The sequence below is a fragment of the Dipodomys ordii genome, unplaced genomic scaffold, assembly GCF_000151885.1.
Source record: "Dipodomys ordii isolate 6190 unplaced genomic scaffold, Dord_2.0 Scaffold116, whole genome shotgun sequence".
Lineage (NCBI taxonomy): Eukaryota > Metazoa > Chordata > Mammalia > Rodentia > Heteromyidae > Dipodomys > Dipodomys ordii.
In genome coordinates this window covers 2,060,085-2,078,297 of record NW_012267332.1, presented here as the reverse complement: position 1 = coordinate 2,078,297, position 18,213 = coordinate 2,060,085, and the positions used below count along the sequence as shown (strand labels likewise).

Below are 18,213 nucleotides of genomic sequence, written 5' to 3'. Positions count from 1 at the left end.
GGAAGGTGGCTCAGTGGTAGAGGCCCTGGGTTCGATTCCTCAGTATCACATAAGCAGAAAAAGCCAGAAGTGGTGCTGTGGCTCAAGTGGTAGAGCGCTAGCCTTGAGCTGAAGAGCTGAAGGACAGCGCCCAGGCCCAGAGTTCAGGCCCCACGACCGAACCAAAAAAAAAAAAAAATACAGGATCTCATCTCAGTGGAAAGAAACTGGGAGTAGTGGCACATGTCTGTCATCCCAGATACCACAGTAGGCCTAAAGGTGGCACATTTAGGTCTAGCTCAGCATCTAGGTAGGAAGCCAGACACTATCTCAAAAATAACCAGTATAGTGAGTGGGGATGGGAAGGAAAACCTGAGAGAGAACAAGGGAAGGGGTGACATTGTCCAGAAAGGAGTGTACTCTTTACCTGATTTATGTAACTATAACCCCTCTGTATACCACCTTTATAATAACAATAATATTTTTTAAAAATAACCAGTACAAAAAGGGGCTGTGGGTAGGGCTCAATGGTAGAATATCTGTCTAGCAAGCTCGTCCTGAGTTCAAACCCTAGTACTACCAACCCCCCACCCCCACCCAAAGATAAAATACTATCTTAGAGGTATGACTCCTATATCTACCCCTCAAGCATGACTGAAGAGATATAATTTAGTAAAAGAAATTCTAAAACTGAAAAAAACACTAATCTTAAGTGATCATAACAAATATAATTAGAAAAGTCAGTACATCTATAATAAATCTAATAAATTACAGAACTCAGATGTTCTCAGATTCTCCCTGATTTTACTTCTACTTAGCATTACATGATTATTGTAACCATAGTCAGTATCAGCACATTTTTCTCTTTGTTTTTGTTTGGTGCCAGTCACTGGGACTTGAACTTAGGGCCTAGACGCTATCCCTTAGCTTTTTCAAAATTCAAGGCTGGCACTCTACCACTTGAGTTACAGCTCCACTTCTGGCTTTTTGGTGGTTAACTGGAGAGAAAAGTCATGGTGGAGGTCAGGAGGGGAAAATCTGGGAGAAAATGGGAGGGTGGGCCTGGGAAGGTAGCTCAGTGGTAGAGTACTTGCCTTGAATACATGAGGCCCTGGGTTTGATTCCTTAGCACCACATAAGCAGAAAAAGCCAGAAATGGCACTGTGGCTCAAGTGGTAGAGTGCTAGCCTTGAGCTGAAGAGCTGAAGGACAGTGCCTAGGCCCAGAGTTCAAAGCCCCATAACCGGCAAAAAAAAAAGAGGGGGGGGAACACTGTTCAAAAAGAAATGTATAGGCTGGGAAGGTGGCTCAGTGGTAGAGTGCTTGCCTTGTATGCATGAGGCCCTGGGCTCAATTCCTCAGCACCACATAAGCAGAAAATGCTGGAAGTGGTGCTGTGGCTCAAGTAGTAGAGCGTTAGCCTTGAGCTGAAGGACAGTGTCCAGGCCCAGAGTTCAGGCCCCATGACCAGCAAAAAAAAAAAAGAAAGAAAAGAAAAAGAAATGTACTCATTACCTGACTTATGTAACTGTTGCCCCTCTGTACATCATTTTTACAATAAATTTAAAAGCAAAATACAAAAAAATGTTTCAGGGACTGGGAAGGTGGCTCAGTGGTAGAGCGCTTGTCTTGTATGCATGAGGCCCTGGGTTCGATTCCTCAGCATCACATAAGCAAAAAGAAAAAAGCCGGAAGTGGCGCTGTGGCTCAAGTGGTAGAGCGCTAGCCTTGAGCTGAAGAGCTGAGGGACAGCACCCAGGCCCAGAATTCAGACCCCACAACCGGACCCAAAAAAAAAAAAATGTTTCATTGACTTTGTTGCCCAAGCTGGCTTTGAACTGTGATCCTCAGATCTCAGCCTCCTGAGTAGCTAGGATTTACAGGTGTGATCCACCTTTCTCCCTTCCCAAAAACAGCTACAAAGAGAAGACCAAGAGAATGTATCCTAGGAACTAAATTAATGAATGAAAGTGAAACATGGAAGAAATATTTGCTGCTTATAGACAACAGGATGATATACAAAAAAACCCCACCAGAACAAAGAAAAAAAATCTAATTCCTTGAGAATATATATTATGTCAATTAAGTATATTGTTACTTCTCACTTATAAGCACCACAATTCAGACAATGCTTTTTATGTGTGTAGGGAAAACCTTCCCAGAAATTCATTTATGCATGTGAATACACAAAATGAACACACACACACACACACACACCCTTTAAGAATGACAGATCAGACAGCCTATCAGGGCAGTGCATAGTACCCTGTAATTTTCAAAGCCCAAATCTATTACCTTGGAACAAGGAGAAATTGAGAATCAGAGGAACAAAGAAACTCTTGCAATTATACAGCTAAGGATTAGCTGAGACTGAAAACTAAATTTTCGGACTCCTTTACAAAGAATGCTTGTTTTCTTAAGGCATAGTTGCTCTATTCCCCAAATACACTTAATTAGACAAAAAAGATAATCCTCTGAAGGATTCTGGGGGATGGGGAAATGTAAATAGGTCTATTTTTGTAACTCTTTAACATTTTTATACTTTAAAAAAATAGCATTTGTTTAATGAAAAAAACCACAAAAACAGAATGTGGAAAATGAACTACATAACTTGAGGACAGGGATGGGAAGGGGAAACTGAGGGAAAGCAAAGGAAAGGGTGACATTGTCCAAAAAAAGAAATGTACTCATTAACCTGATTTATAAAATGATAACTACTCTGTATATCACATTAATAATAACAACAAAATTTAATTTAAAAATAGCATTTGTTAATTTAACGAGAGAAAACTAAGTTCATCTTCAGGAGATATAATTTTGGGAAATCTCAAATATAAAGTTTTCTCTCATAAATTATAACCTATTAAAAAATCAAGCATGAACATCTAATTAAGGTCAGGTTTGGGAGATTCAGGTCTTTGCCCATACAATAATATCCCTTTAGACCTATCGGCTACTGAAATTCAAGTAACAGGAAAACTCATGTGACTTTCTTTTTCCATCATAAGTTTTGGACCCTTTTCCCAACACATCTCTTCCTTCCTTCCATCAAAGCAAAAACCTGTCCACATTGCTTCTTATGACTACTACATATTCTCTTCACAAAAAACTGACAGAAATGAAGGAGAATAGGAATACCCAACTACAAAACCCAGAGGTAACTTGCTGGCACCACAACATTTTCACAGACAGTTGTGTCTGTACCACCCAGCTTTGAATAAAAATGGCAATGTATTAATACTTAATCTTGAAGCCTACTTGGTTTCTTAGTATCTTTCCATGGACATTTGAATTTTACATCAAATGCAAATATTCTTCATTTTTAATGGCTAAGCTGCACAAAGCTTACATCATAGAGATAAACTTTATCTATTCTTTTTTTTTTGGGGGGGGGGTCCAGTCGTGGGCCTGAACTCTGGGCCTGGGCGCTGTCCCTCAGCTCTTCAGCTCAAGGCTAGCGCTCTACCACTTGAGCCACAGTGCCACTTCTGGCTTTTTTCTTTTTGCTTATGTGGTGCTGAGGAATCGAACCCAGGGCCTCAGGCATGCAAGGCAAGCGCTCTACCACTGAGCCACCTTCCCTGCCCCCAAACTTTATCTATTCTTATCATCCATTCAATACCTTAAGACATTTTTTTTCAAACATTAAGACTGCTTACTGTTCTTTGAGCAATCTGTAATGAAATGAGCTCATGGAAGTATTTTAATATATTTTGGTTACCTGCTCATATACTGATTACACTAATAATTCTCAAGGACTTAAGGATGTGTATGACAATCTTCATTATCAACCAGAAGAGCTACTACGATTAACTGATTTTTTGAGAACTAGCAATTTGTTGTATACAATAGTTAAGAAACAGGAAGGCAGAAATCTTCCCTTCTTCCAGAGTGCTGCCTCTGTGTGAGATCCAAATAAGAGAAAAGAGATCACAGTTTCTAAATCTTCTAGTTGTACATTAATTGCAGTACTCTATCAATACAAGAAACAAATGATGAGATCAAGAGGGCAGGAAAGTATTTGTAACAGGATCCTCAGATTATGTCTCTGGGAAAAAGTTTTGCAAAGTTCAGAACAAGCTATAAAAGTTAATAAAGGAAAAATTTCATCCCATATACAATACAGTGGAGAGGCTTTTGTTTTTCCCCTTTAAAGCAGCATTTATATTAGTTGCTATAGTAACACTATTATTGAAAACAATACTGGAACAGAATCTATAATCACTAAGCCAACAGTCATCAAAATGAGGTTTAAATTACATCCAAATGTGTACCTTTTCTTCGTTTAAACTTTATTTTTTGCTTCAATAACTGAAAAAGTCCTACAAACTGAAAAAAAATTGCATGGTCAATATTTTAGCTAACAACCTAAATTAGGTTAGGCTTGAAAAATGACTAGTTCAATTAATAAAACAAAATTAATGATAAATTAGAAGTTTAAGTTAATTTATTTAGAAGTTTAAAGTATTTGGCAAGCTGACAAAAATTCCCATCTAATTAATTCTGAAATTCAACCTTGAAAATAAAATTGTTAAAAAACCATCAAGGCTTTGCCTGGGGGTAAGGTAGGGATTTGCCACGTTTCACAAAGATTTTGCTTGCCATCAGTTTCAATTTGAGTTGCAGAGTATCTGGAAATAAAATGTCACTACAATACTTAACTGCCATTTGACCCACTCAAAACACGATGAAAAATTCCTTTTACTACTTAAAGAAGGCTAGATTTTTAGTAAAGAAATTTAATATTCCTAGTCAAAAAAGCTTCTACTTGTGAATTTGAAGTCTGTTTCTTCACAAACTGCACTGGAAAAAACATAGTGCACTTGATAAGTAACCAGAGAGCTTATTGAATGAAGTACACCAAACACTTCATATCAGATTTTTTTGGGTCAAGACCACTATAACCTTTGCCAAGGAGCATTTATAAATATACTGAGATCCCTAAATTGTTGGTATAAATAAGATAGTGAAAAGACAAGCCTGCCAAAGTGACTTTGATAAAAATGTTTTCTCCTTAATTTAACATTTAAAGAGGTAGATACTATTTTCAGCATTTAACCTTTAAAAATTGGTTATCTGTTACAATTATGACACATGCCATATGCCACAGTGAGGTAGAAAGCTGTCACTGTACACTTTCTATGACTGCGGTGATTTTCTAGACTGCAGCGTTTGAAATACAGACTGAATTAGAAATCAGTTCTCATTCTAAACATCCTTTAACTCGGCTATAGGTATGGTGTAACAAGGAAGCAAGAAGACACACAAAAATAGGAATGAAGCTGGGCAGTGTTGGCTCATGCCTTGGTTCAAAGCCAGCTGGAGCAGGAAAGCCTGTGAGAATCTTAATCTCCAAGTAGCCAGAAAGTGTAGGTGCAGCTCAAGTGGTAGAGTAGCAGATTGCAGTGAAAAAGCTCAGGGACAGGGTGCAGTCCCTGAGTTTAAGCCCCAGGACACACGGACACACAACACACACACACACACACACACACACACACACACGAAAGTAGCTACTTACCAGCTCAACTTATATTTTCAAGAAACAGAGGAAAATGAGTGATAAATAATAATAGAATAAGTTTCTGAGTGCCAGTGGCTCACACCTGTAATCCTAGCTACTCAGAAGGCTGATACCTGAGGATTGTGGTTCAAACTAGCCCAGGTAGAAAAGTCCCTCTGAGACTCTTATCTCCAATTAACCACTCAAAAACTGGAAGCCACACTGAGGCTCAAAGTGGTAGAGCATTAGCTTTGAGCAAAAAGAGCTTAGATCCAACAGCCAGGCCCTGAGTTCAAGCCTCACAACTGACAATAAAATAAGTGATACATAAGACATCTAGAAATCCTTTATTCATCAAATTTCTCTTGCATTATTATATTCTTCAAGAGTACAAAATAATACGTCTGATCTAACCAGTTTAGCCATGCAATCTAGTAATTGAAAAAACAAAAGTGAGCTATGTCACCCACTCAATTTGCCTGCAAGTATCACAGCTTAAATTGTCTGTTGCTCCTCTTTCTCTGAGTGTTAAAACACATATTTTTAAAAATTTTGAACCCAGGCACCAGTGGTTCATGCCTGTAATCCTAGCTACTCAGGAGGCTGAGATCTGAGGATCACAGTTCAAAGCCAGCCTGGGCAGGAAAGTCCATGAGACTTATCTCCAGGAAACCGGAAGTGGCACTGTGGCTCAAAGTGGTAGAGGAAAAAAAAAAAAGCTCAGGGACAGCGCCCAGAACCTGAGTTCAGCCCCACGACTGACCCCCCCCCCCAAAAAAAATTGAGACAGTGCAAGCTGGCCTTGATCCAGTGATCTTCCTGCTTCAGCTACCTGGGGTTCTAGGACTACAAGCATGTGCAAGACTTACATCTGAATTAGCCAAGCAACAGAGTAACAGCACTTTAGGATACTACACAAGCTGTAGTGCTCAAATACCTGTATTCATGAAAGATTATTGACTATAAGGAACTAACAACATGGTTGGTGTATCCTTCTAAATTCCAATAAATGGAAAATAAAAAGACAAAAGGCTATGTAGCCTTGTTATCTAAGCTTTTCTCTACAAGGGATATCATGATAGAACACTTGAATTCAACACTGAATTTTGAATGACAGTTTAATACACGCCTAAATACAAAAATGGTAGGTACCTTTGTAAACTGGGAGATTTATATGCAGTAATACTGGGGATTGAACCCAGGGCCTCAAGCAAGGTAGACAAGGAGGGTACCACCTGAGCCACATACAGATATTGGGTAATAGCTCTTAACAGCAATGCCAGCCAACCGTAATAGATAGCTATACAATGATGGAGGTAGCATATTCTCTCTCTGTATTGTCCAGTATTTTGGCCACTCAGGACATGAGTCACTTGAACACTTGAGTCAGTAGTACTAGTATGACTAAATAACTTACTTTTTAAACTTTAGTTTTAATGATGTAATTGTAAACAGCCACATGTGGCTAGTGACTCTTGTATGGACACTTCAGATCCAGGCTCTTAAGTGAATTTAAATCTGAGTTCTACCACTTACTAGCTTTATGTCTTTGAGCAGTTTATCTTTCCAAGCCACCTGTTCCCTGCCCTGTAAAATGGGTTACATGCTATTAACACTTGCACTACAGTTAATTAAATGAGTCCTTCTGAACCTTTATTCTCAGAAGTTAATATCAGTTTCGAAAAGGTTCCTGAAACAGGTTGATTAGCTCTTTCATATGTCACATTAAATTGTGGAAATGGAGTGAAATTTCACTCTAGTGGTAAAAGGAATAAGGTAAAACCTTTCCATTACCACGCACTATGGCTGATAAAACCGTACAATAACATCTCTGTTCAGTAAACTATGTTTAGAGGTATTAAAGCTCGCAGGAAGGACTAAAGACAAGGGGGAAAAAATTGTACACAACATCAGGGTGGAGAAAGCAAACCTAAAGCCTCACTTAGCTTAAATCCCTATTTTGTTCTCCCTATAATTACCAACATGCAGTCCCCACTTAAAAAGACCTAAGAGGGGCTGCGAATGTAGTTAGGTGGCAGAGCGCTTGCCTAGCGTACAGCAGGCCTGGGTTTCATCTCCAGTACAGGCCCACAAAAGCAATACTGAGATGTTAACCCTTGCTCAGGTTCCATGTTACATAATTAAGTGGTGGAGCAAGTAAGAGTAAAATCAACCTCAGGTAGAATAGTGCTTGACAGGAAGGACAAAAATGTGTGTGCCACTTTTACTGCCTGGGGCGTTGTGCTTGTTGCCAGTCCTGAGGCTTGAACTCAGGATCAGGTGAAGTTCCTGAGGTTTTTTTGCTTAAAGATAGAACACTACCACATAAACCACAGCTCTACTTTCAGCTTTTGATGGTTAATTGGAGATAAGAGTCTCAACATTCCTGCCCAGGCTTGCTTCCAACTGTGATTCCTCAGATCTATCTCAGCCTCCTGAGTAGCTAGGACTATAGGCACAAACCTCTGGCATCCAGTGTTTCCTGTGTTTCTTAATAAAGCCTATAGAGCTCAGCTGTGTACACTGTACTGAAGAGAAACAGAATATCCACTTAAACCTTATGAAACATGACCTTGTCCCAGAGTTTCATCTTTGACATCTATGGAATTTACAAGTTTATGATTAGAAAAAGCACTTTCCCAAATAAAATGCACATGTTCATGGAAGATTAATATCACTTTAATATTTAAAAGATAAACAGTTAAAAATCATTTGACAAGCCCATCACTACAAACTTGTTCTGTGCAAATTGTAAGTTAAATGGCTGGGAAACATTGGCTGGAAAAACTAAGGCAATGAATAGACAGTAGACAGGTCTAGTCATCGATTTGGGGGAAAAAAACCCACTAGAATGGTTAAGATTGTATTTTGAAAGAAAAAATCAGCAGCAACAACCATTAAGAAAGAAGCCAATGGAGAAGATGGGGGAAAACAAGTCGTTTAAGGACACAGGTGGACCTGTTGCAACAATGAGAAGTACAAGAAGTATAAGTTGTCATGTCGAAAAGGAGCTTTACAACGTTGGTGTGGGAGGGGAGGAGGATTGGGGGGGGGAGGCTGGGAAGGGATGTGAAGGGTAAACAAAGGAGGAGGCTGCAATGCTTGATAAGAAATGTACACATTATCCTGCCCATGTAATTGTAACCCCTCTGTACAGTATGTTCACAAAAGAAAATTAAATTAAATTTTAAAAAAGAAAGAAAGAAAGAAGCCAAGCAGGGCACAGGTGGCTCATGTCTGTAATCCTAGCTACTCAGGAGGTTGAGATCTGAGGATTGTGGCTCAGAGCCAACCTGGGAAGAAAATTCTGTGGGACTCTTTGGGTCCGGTCATGGGGCCTGAACTCTGGGCCTGGGCACTGTCCCTCAGCTCTTCAGCTCAAGGCTAGCGCTCTACCCCTTGAGCCACAGCGCCACTTCTGGCTTTTTTCTTTTTGTTTATGTGGTGCTAAGGAATCGAACCCAGGGCCTCAGGCATGCAAGGCAAGCGCTCTACCACTGAGCCACCTTCCCAGCCCTTCTTTGGGACTCTTGAGGATCACTGTTCAGGAAAGTCTTGAGCAGGAAAGTCCATGAGACTCTTATTTCCAATAAACCACCAGAAAACCAAAAGTGGTGCTGTGGCTCAAGTGGTAGAGCACTTGCCTTGAGCTGAAGAGCTGAGGGACAGTGCCCAGGCTCAGAGTTCAAGCCCCATGACTGACAAAAAAAAAAAAAGAGAAGAAGCCAATGAAGGATATGAGTGCCTAACCACTCTGGAGGCTGAAATATTAGGATTACAGTGTGAAACCAACCTGGGCAGGAAAAATCCATGGTACTCTTTATCTACAATGAAATAGTAGAAAGTGGGAAAGGAAGGTGTGACTCAAGTGATAGAGTGCTAGCCTTGAGCAAAAAAAAACAAGCAAGAACTTGAGGTTCTCAGTTCAATCTCTAGTACTGGTGTGTGCACGTGCACATGTGTAAACATGCACACACACAGAGTCCAATGAGGGGATGCTGAATGAAGTATACTAACATGGCAGATTAAAGATAGAACTAAAGACACAAAGTAAATCCCCAATTTTCTTCCCTTCATAAGTCCACTATGACAGATTTCAATTTCACTGATGGTACAGTAAGTCTAAGTCTAATGCCACCTCTCAATAGAGGCACACATCATTGCAGAATGATAGAAGTCCAGTTAAATATTACTATACAGAAATTCAAAAAAGGCCAGATCAAAGTGCCCACCATTTGTCATTCACTGTGGATGACAGAGGAGGAGCAGGGACTATTGCTCTTGCCTTCAAAGAGCTGCATAAATACTGACAAAAAATAATAGAGTGGCTAAGAAATTAAGTCTGAGATAGTAAATCTAGAAAGTAGGGAAGTAAAAGAAACTAAGAACAGAAATACAAAAGAACTACATAATAAGGAGGCAGGGATATTAAAAAAAAGAATGTGTTTACAACTGTACTATAATAATAGGAATCATCTTTGTAACATCTTTTGTGGGGGGGAGTGTTGGTCCTGGGGCTTGAACTCAGGGCCTGACCACTGTCCCTCTGTACTTCTTTGTGCTCAAGGCTAGTGATTTACCACAGTGGCGCCACAGCACCACTTCCAGCTTTTTCTGAGTAATTTATTGGAGATAAGTAGCTCACGGACTTTCCTGCTCAGGCTGTCTTCGAACTTCAATCCTGAGTTCTCTCCTCCTGAGTGGCTAGGATTACAGGCATGGGCCCCCAGCACCTGAATTGCTATAAGTTTATTAACTCATACTCTTTTCTTTCAGTTTCTATACAGGCATTTTTTTGGATGGTGGGTCTCCTCCCCCTCCCGCCCCCCGTCGGTTGGGGGGCCTGAACTCTGGGCCTGGGCACTGTCCCTCAGCTCTTCAGCTCAAGGCTAGTGTTCTACTGCTTGAGCCATAGTGCCACTTCTGGCTTTTTCTGCCTATGTGGTGCTAAGGAATGAAATCCAGGGCCTCATACATGCAAGGCAAGCACTCTACCACTGAGCCACCTTCCCAGCCCTAGTGAGGTTTTTTTTCCCACATTAAAAAAACAACCTTTAAGTAGTTGCATAAAGGAGTTTCAATGCCAATTTATGAGTACAATGTATTATGATCAATGTCACCCCTTCCATCATTCTTGGTGGAGATTGTTATTGGGGATAAAGCATGTACTTCACAATAGACTATCTTTCTCTGCTACATGGAGAAGTGATCAACCATGCTTTTACTTAATTCAATGAAATTTTATTCTCTATGAAAATCTGTGAAATACAGACTTCATCAGATGACTAAGTTTCAGAGTAGCAGCTACATTAACCTTGGATCATGCTGGCTTTGTCTAAGCTTCTAATATAAGCCTCCTTACCTTTGGCAGCATGGGAGTGTCCCTCTTCTTCTTCTTTTCAGAATTAGGGTCATCTAATAAGTCAGGCTCAAAAGTATAAAGTTCAGTAAGCTCATTCATGGTAAAATGCCGCTCAACCTGCTGCTGATCCACAACTCGGAAAGACAGAGATTGCTTAGTTACCTGCCGGTCATAAATCTTATCCTCCATGGTTCCCTTTGGGAAAAGAAGGAATACACAAAAACATTCTTATAAGTATGAACCTTAATCAAGTAGAAATATAGTTACTACTTAATATGAAGTACTAAGACTTCAAGGTCATGCATTGCCATAAAGAAATAATCATTACCAGTGTTGCTTAATTTGTGAAAGACTTCAATTCTTAGCATAGTTTACGATAACAAATTAAGAAAATTAGTGATAATCATTCTAAATTATCTGTCCCCAAAATACATTTCCTGTGCTGTTCCATGTATTTCTAGATTTGATGAAAGTAGGAAGAGCAGGCAGATACCAGGGCAGAGAGATATAAAAGAAACATGTGAAATAAGAATTTAAGGTGGGCACTGAAGTTTGAATGCAATAAACAGTTCAATTCCCTTTCGGTGTAATATAGTAAGATACTACTATCGGGTGTTAGTTTCTATATAAATCTATTTTTGTATCAACCATTGGTTTCTATATTTTAGAGCCAAAAAATACTAACATGAAATTCTGTGTCAATTACTTAAAAGCTAGAATATAAAGAAGTTATGCTTTTAAATAACAGGAAAGAATATACAATGAGGCTATCAATGTTTTCACATACTAAAGGAGATCAAATAAGCAAAGATCTTTAGCAGTGAAACACAGGCTCTAGTTGGAAGCGCAGATGAGGAGACAGGTGGAGAATGGTAATGCCTGCTGTTATATAGCAAATACACCAGTGAAAAAAGCAACTTGCTTCTATAAATGTAGATTACCTCCAAATATATTCATATCTTTGCTTTTACTTTTTTTTCTTGAATTTGAGTTTTTGGGCTTTGGTTTTTTGTTTGCTTTTGTTTTGAGACAGTTTTTTTAAACTGTGTAGCCAGGCTGGCCTCGACTCAATCCTCCTGCTTCAGCATTCTGAGTGCCGAAGATCACAGCCATGAAACCACTTACAACTGGCTTCTAAGTACCTTGGTTTGTATTTCAAGGACATTACTTTAATAGACTTGACTAGAAAACATTAAATAGCCTTTTTATCATGATTGTTCATATATTATTTCTTTTCTTATTTGCTCACGTTAAGAGATTACTGGTGGCCATTGGAAAACAATGACCTTGTCGTTACTAAGAAAATTAGTTTGTTATTCATCGTCCTATACATGCTAAGCAAGGGGAAGTACAAATGTTTAACGTTCCTGAACTAGTAGGAAAATACAAAACAATTTGCACCTGGAAAGCTGACATTATAAAAATAGATGAACTTCAACTAGAAAATCCTAAAGAGTCCAAGCTTGACTTTTTCAATTTTCTATATAAGAATAGTATTTTCAACTTTGTCTCTGTAATACATATGTGTTCTGCAGCAATAAAATACAATCAGTTCCATCCATTTATGTTCAGTACCTCTAAACTATCACCAGTCTCACTCAATTTTTCAATATGTAAAAGAATATATAAATTATAAACATACCTGAGCTAAGAACCTATATACATATACAGGCTTTGTTTGTCCAAAGCGATAAACTCTGAATATACTCTGGATATCATAGGATGGATTCCAAGAAGCATCGAATATAATTACTCGATTAGCAGCTACCAGATTAATTCCAAGAGATCCTGCTTTGGTGGATATGATAAATAATCGCCCTCTGAAAATGGAAATATGAAAGAAAAGCTTAATGATGATAAGACTTTTGAGTCTTAAGTTCGTTTTCTGATCAAGACTTCACAGAATTCATTTCTTACAAAAGAAAATCAAACACAGGAAGAGTCAGGTTTATTTATATACACCACCCCCCAAACCTTACTGCTGAAAAATGAATGTCTGATGTTAAAAATAAAGATGAATATTTACATTTAAAATCTACTTGCCAGGCACTGATGGCTCACACCTTTAATCCTAGCTACTCAGGAAGCTAAAACCTAAGGGTTACAGTTTGAAGCCAACCTGGGCAGGGAAAGTCTGTGATACACTTATCTCCAATTAAATAGCAAAAAGCTGCAAGTGGAGCTGTGGCTCAAGTGGTAGAGCACCAGCCTTGAGTAAAAAAGCAAAGAACATGAGGACCTGAGTTCAAGCCCCAGTATCAGCACAATAAAATTTTTAAAAATAAAGATGAGTATGAAAATCATATGTTCATAATGTGTTCATTGTGTTACTTACAGGTACCCTACTAAACTCAGAAAATAGCTGTATAACTGCCAAGATCCTATTGTGCTGGGAACTGAAAAAAACCCTAGAAAATCTAAATGAAGGACAATACTAAAGGAACCAAGTGCAACAGGGCTGACTCAAGCAAACACCTGGTGCATAGCATGTGAACATACAGACAGAAAGAAGTCAGATACAAGGGACTCAAATAGCTCAAACAGGAGCAACACACAGGGCTGCAGGAAGGGAGTGCTCCAGGAACATGACAAACTGAGGTAATGAGTGCTAGATTAGGAGAATTTGATAATGAATCAATGAGATATGTTAGGAGAAAAAAACCTAAGGTAAAAACAGCCCAAATAAACAGGTATATATGAAAAGTAATTTTTTTCAGTGCCTTAAGAATATTTCCAGAGCCACAATAAAAGACTTCAAATTGACTTAGGTAAATAGGATGAAAATTTACATTGGGAAAAATGCAAGGGGAAAAAGTGTGTTTGTACCAGTGGATCTTTCCCCTTTAGACTGGCTGTTTGCTTTTGGTGGGGTTTTTTTGGTGGTACTGGGAGTTTTCAGGGTCTGGCACTTGCTAGACAAGCCTCTCACTTGAGTTATGCCCCCCTTTTCCTCTAGTTATTTCCTCTAGTTACTGGAGATAGAGTCTCAAGTTGATGCTCTGGCATATGATCTTCCTATCTGTGGGATAACAGACATGTGCCACCATGTCCTACTATCAGTGAGATAGGATCTTGTGAACATTTTTCCCACAGTGGCCTCAAACTCCACAATCTTAAGTCTCCTGAGTAGCTAGGATTAACAGGCATGAGCCACTGTGTCCAGCAATTACAATCTGAGATTTTCATTACACTTAGGGAAATAAATATCTTTGTGCTCACAGAAATCTGTGTGCAAATGTTCAGAAGAGTTTCAGCTTTAATTGTTAAACATGGGAACAACTCCAATAGCCCTCAAAGGAAAGAGCAACACAAACTCAGCTACATTCCTATGGTGGAATACTACTCAATAACAGAAAGGAATAAAATATTCACGGCTACAAAACCACAGATGGAGTTCAAGTGCATTTCACTAAATGGAAAAAGTGATCCCCTGAGTAATTATGGGGTGGAAAGTGATGAAATTGTGTCGTCTTGATTTTATCTTCCATTTATCAAGAATTGTACAAGTATACAAAGTGTGAATTTTATTGTATGTAAAATCAAAAAAGAGTCATGCAAATCTTTGTACATAGACTTCAAGGTTCATACCTCACATTGGTTTCATCATTGAACTCTTCAGCCCACTTCTTGCGTGACTGTGCAGTGGTAGAGCCATCTAAACGGTAGTAGTCTATATTGCGGAGCCACTTCCCTTCACCTAAGAAGTCAACAAGAAAAACACAACAGGTTTTAGTATATTGCTCTGCTAATCATACTAGGCTTTGCTCCTTGTTCCTCGCTTACAAGTAGCTGAAGCCAGGCACAAGTGGTTCATACCTGTAATGTTAACTACAAAGGAGGCTGACATCTGAGGATCAAGGTTCAAAGCCAAGCCAAGCAGGAAAGTTCATGAACTCATCTCCAATTAACTACCAAAAATAAGCCACAAGTGGAGCTATGGCTCAAGGAGTAGATCTCTAGCCTTGAGAAAAAAGCTAAAGGACAGTACACATGCCTGGAATTCAAGCTCAGTACTAGAACGTGTGCCACACATACCTACAAACATGCACGCACGCTCACACTCATGCACACAAAAGAAAGGTGGGTGAGGTATGGTAGTGCATTCATGGAATCCCAGCATTCAGGAGGTGTGCCACACATACCTACAAACATGCACGCACGCTCACACTCACACACACAAAAGAAAGGTGGGTGAGGTATGGTAGTGCATTCATGGAATCCCAGCATTCAGGAGGCTAAGACAGGAGGATTTTGAGTTCTAGTCTGCCAGGGGACTCAGAGGGAGACCCTGTCTCAAAACAACAAAACAAGCTGGGTACTAGTGGCTTATGCTGAAATCCTAGTTACTTAGGAAGTGAAGACTGGTTCAAGACTAGCCCAAGCAAAAACTTTATGAGACCCTTCTTAACCAATAGCTGGATGTGGTGGTGGCACACACTTTGGGACTATGGTTCCAGACCACCCAGACAAAAATGTCTAAGGCTCCACCTCCAAGTTGGAAGCTGGGCATGTTGTTGGGTTGCCTATCACCCCAGCTACAATGGGAAGCAAAACATAAAGGAGGATCACTATCCAGCCATGGGCCTAAACAAAAAAGAGAGATGCACTCTAAAAAATACATAGTACAGAAAAAAGTCTGGAGGCATGGCTCAGCAATAGAGCATCTGCCCAGCAAGGGCAAGGCCCAGAGTTCAAACGCCAGTACACAGCTATCCTCAAAATAATAACCTCACACTCAACCAGTGGCTCACATTCAGCTCCTTATGTTGAAATGTAAACTTCTGAATTACAAGCTTTTTGTCTGAGTTGGTCTTAAAATGTGATGTTCCAGATCTCTGCCTCCTAAGTAGATAAGGTTATAAGCAAGAGCCACTGGTTGAGCACAGGTATTTTTAAAGCCTATTTTAGGACTGGGTGTGATGGTATACACTTGTAATCCCAGCCATATGATAAGTTGATATAATCTCAAGAAAATTGTGGTTTGATGCCAGGCTGGGCAAACAGAATAGTGAGGTCTTATTTCAACAAACAAACTGGGCATGGCAGGATGTACATGTAATCTCAACTACTAAGGACATAGGAAGGAGGATCACATTCTGAGGCTAGCCTTACCTAAAATAGAAGACAAGATCTGAAAAGTAACTAACATAAAAGTGAGCCTGAGTACATGGCTGAATAATGTGTTCAAGGTTTTATCTACAGGTACCTTTTCAAACTCAGAAAATATCTGTATAACTTTCAGTCATTATTAGCATATGAACATAAGCATAGGTAAAAGGCTTGTCTAGCAAGTTCAAGGCCTTGAGTCCTAAACACCATAGGATTTTTTTTTGAGACAGCAACTCACTATGCAGCCTACCCTATTCTAGAACTCACTATAAACCCAAAGGAATCTAAATCAGCACATAACAGATATACCTGCACACCCATGTTGCTGTAGCACAATCCTCAATTGGCAACATATGTTACTAATTTGGATGTCCAACAATGGAGAATGGATAAAAAGACTCATGATACAGACACACACACGCACATACACACGCGCACACGCACACACGCACACACACGCACGCACGCGCGCGCGCACACACACACACACACACACACACACTGGAGTATTAATCTGCCAAAAGGCAGAATGAAATTAAGTCATTTGAGGAAAATGGATGAAACTGGAAATCATCTTGTTAGGCAAAACCAGCCAGATGCAAAGTAATAAATTATCATGTTTACTCTCATATGTGGAAACTAGCCCTAAAAACAAGCTAGCAAACAACAGAGTATAAACTTATAAAGGGAACTATAGGCTAATGGGGGAGAATTAGACTAACAGGAGAGCAGATTAGAACTTCAGAGGGTGATGGAATGAATATGATTAAACTATATCATATACATACAGGAAAATGCCCTGAGAAATCCCATTATTTCATTTTGAAAAGTGAATAGAAAAGACATTGAAGTCTAGATGAGTATTAGGAGTGAATGTATAGTCATAAACCCCAATTTTGGTTTTGGGGTGTTTTTTGTTGACTGGTCCTAGGCCTTGAACTCAGAGCCTGGGCACTGTCCCTAAGCTTCTTTTGCTCAAAGCTAGCATTCAAGCATTTGAGCAACCGCACCACTTCTGACTTTTTCTGTGACTCACTGGATCTCACAGACTTTCCTGCCCAGGCTGGCTTGGAACCACGATCTTCAGATGTCATGGCAATTTTATATATTTTAAATCCCTTGAAATTCTGATTTTTTTCCCACAATTTAGCAATATAATTATATATAAATTTAGAAAACAATTTTTAGTTCCTGAAATTTTTACTCAGGATGAAGTCTAATATTATTATTATATTATTATTAGCTATGATAAATAAACAAGAAAAGATTCAACCAGTTTACCATGTGAGCTTCCTCCCTTCTCAAGGCAACGTGTGTGTGTGTGTGTGTGTGTGTGTCTGTGTGTCTGTGTGTGTGTTGTTTTTTCATTTATCTGAAGATGGCCACTTAGGCTGCTTCCAACTTTCCATCATTATTAGCATATGAACATAAGTACATAAGTCTCTTGTCAAGACCCTACTTTTGTTCTTTTGTGTTCTTTTTTTGGTGCCAGTCTTGGGGCTAAAACTCAAAGGCTTGTGCTATCGCTTAGCTTTTTCACTCAAGGTTAGCCCCCATACCACTTGAGCCACAGCTCTATTTCTAGCTTTTTGCCTTTTCTGGCTTTTGGCCCTACTTTAAATTCTTTGGAGTATGATCAGGAAATGATGAGGAAATGATACTGCTGAATCTTCCTGTGTTATTTTTAATTTTTAGAAACTTTCACACATCTTTTAACAGAAGTGACATTTCCTATTCTATTCTATTTGTCCCCAGTGGCCACAAGCCATGATCCTCCCATCTCTACCTCCTGGTAGCTGCTATTACAGGTGTGTACTACTATGTCAGACCCCCATTTTGCATTTTTACCAACACTGCACAAGGTTCTGATTACTTAAAATTCTCACAAAAAATGTTTAATAGTAAACCCTCTCACAGTTGTGTGGTAGAGTCTCACTGTGGATGTGGTTTGCACTTTCCTAATGACTAATGATGCTGACTGCCTTTCAATGTGATGGTAGTCATTTGCATAGCATTCTTAGATAATTGTCTGTTCAAGACTTTGTCCGTTTTATTATGCTAGTTTTTGTTGTTGATTATTCTTGATGTGAAATCCTGATCAAATTAATGATCTGCAAATATTTTCTCGCATCCATTTTACTCTGTAAAAACAGTAAAATGTGGGCTGTGAAGGTGGCTCAGTGGTAGAGCACTTGCCTTGCATGCCTGAGGCCCTGGGTTCAATTCCTCAGCACCACATAAACAAAAAGAAAAAAGCCGGAAG

General features: G+C 39.3%; 1 protein-coding gene across 5 annotated transcripts in view; it reads right to left on the bottom strand.

The window, feature by feature from the left end:
* The window catches only part of Atrx (alpha thalassemia/mental retardation syndrome X-linked), a 172,246-nt gene that overhangs the window by 19,076 nt on the left and 134,957 nt on the right, over nucleotides 1-18,213 (bottom strand). For all 5 annotated transcript variants that reach the window (XM_013028924.1, XM_013028925.1, XM_013028926.1 and 2 more), the window contains 3 exons: nucleotides 14,430-14,538; nucleotides 12,484-12,661; nucleotides 10,842-11,036 (listed from right to left, as the gene is read on the bottom strand). In XM_013028924.1, coding sequence (XP_012884378.1) covers nucleotides 10,842-11,036; nucleotides 12,484-12,661; nucleotides 14,430-14,538 — 482 coding nt within the window. The remainder of the gene's footprint in view (nucleotides 1-10,841; nucleotides 11,037-12,483; nucleotides 12,662-14,429; nucleotides 14,539-18,213) is intronic.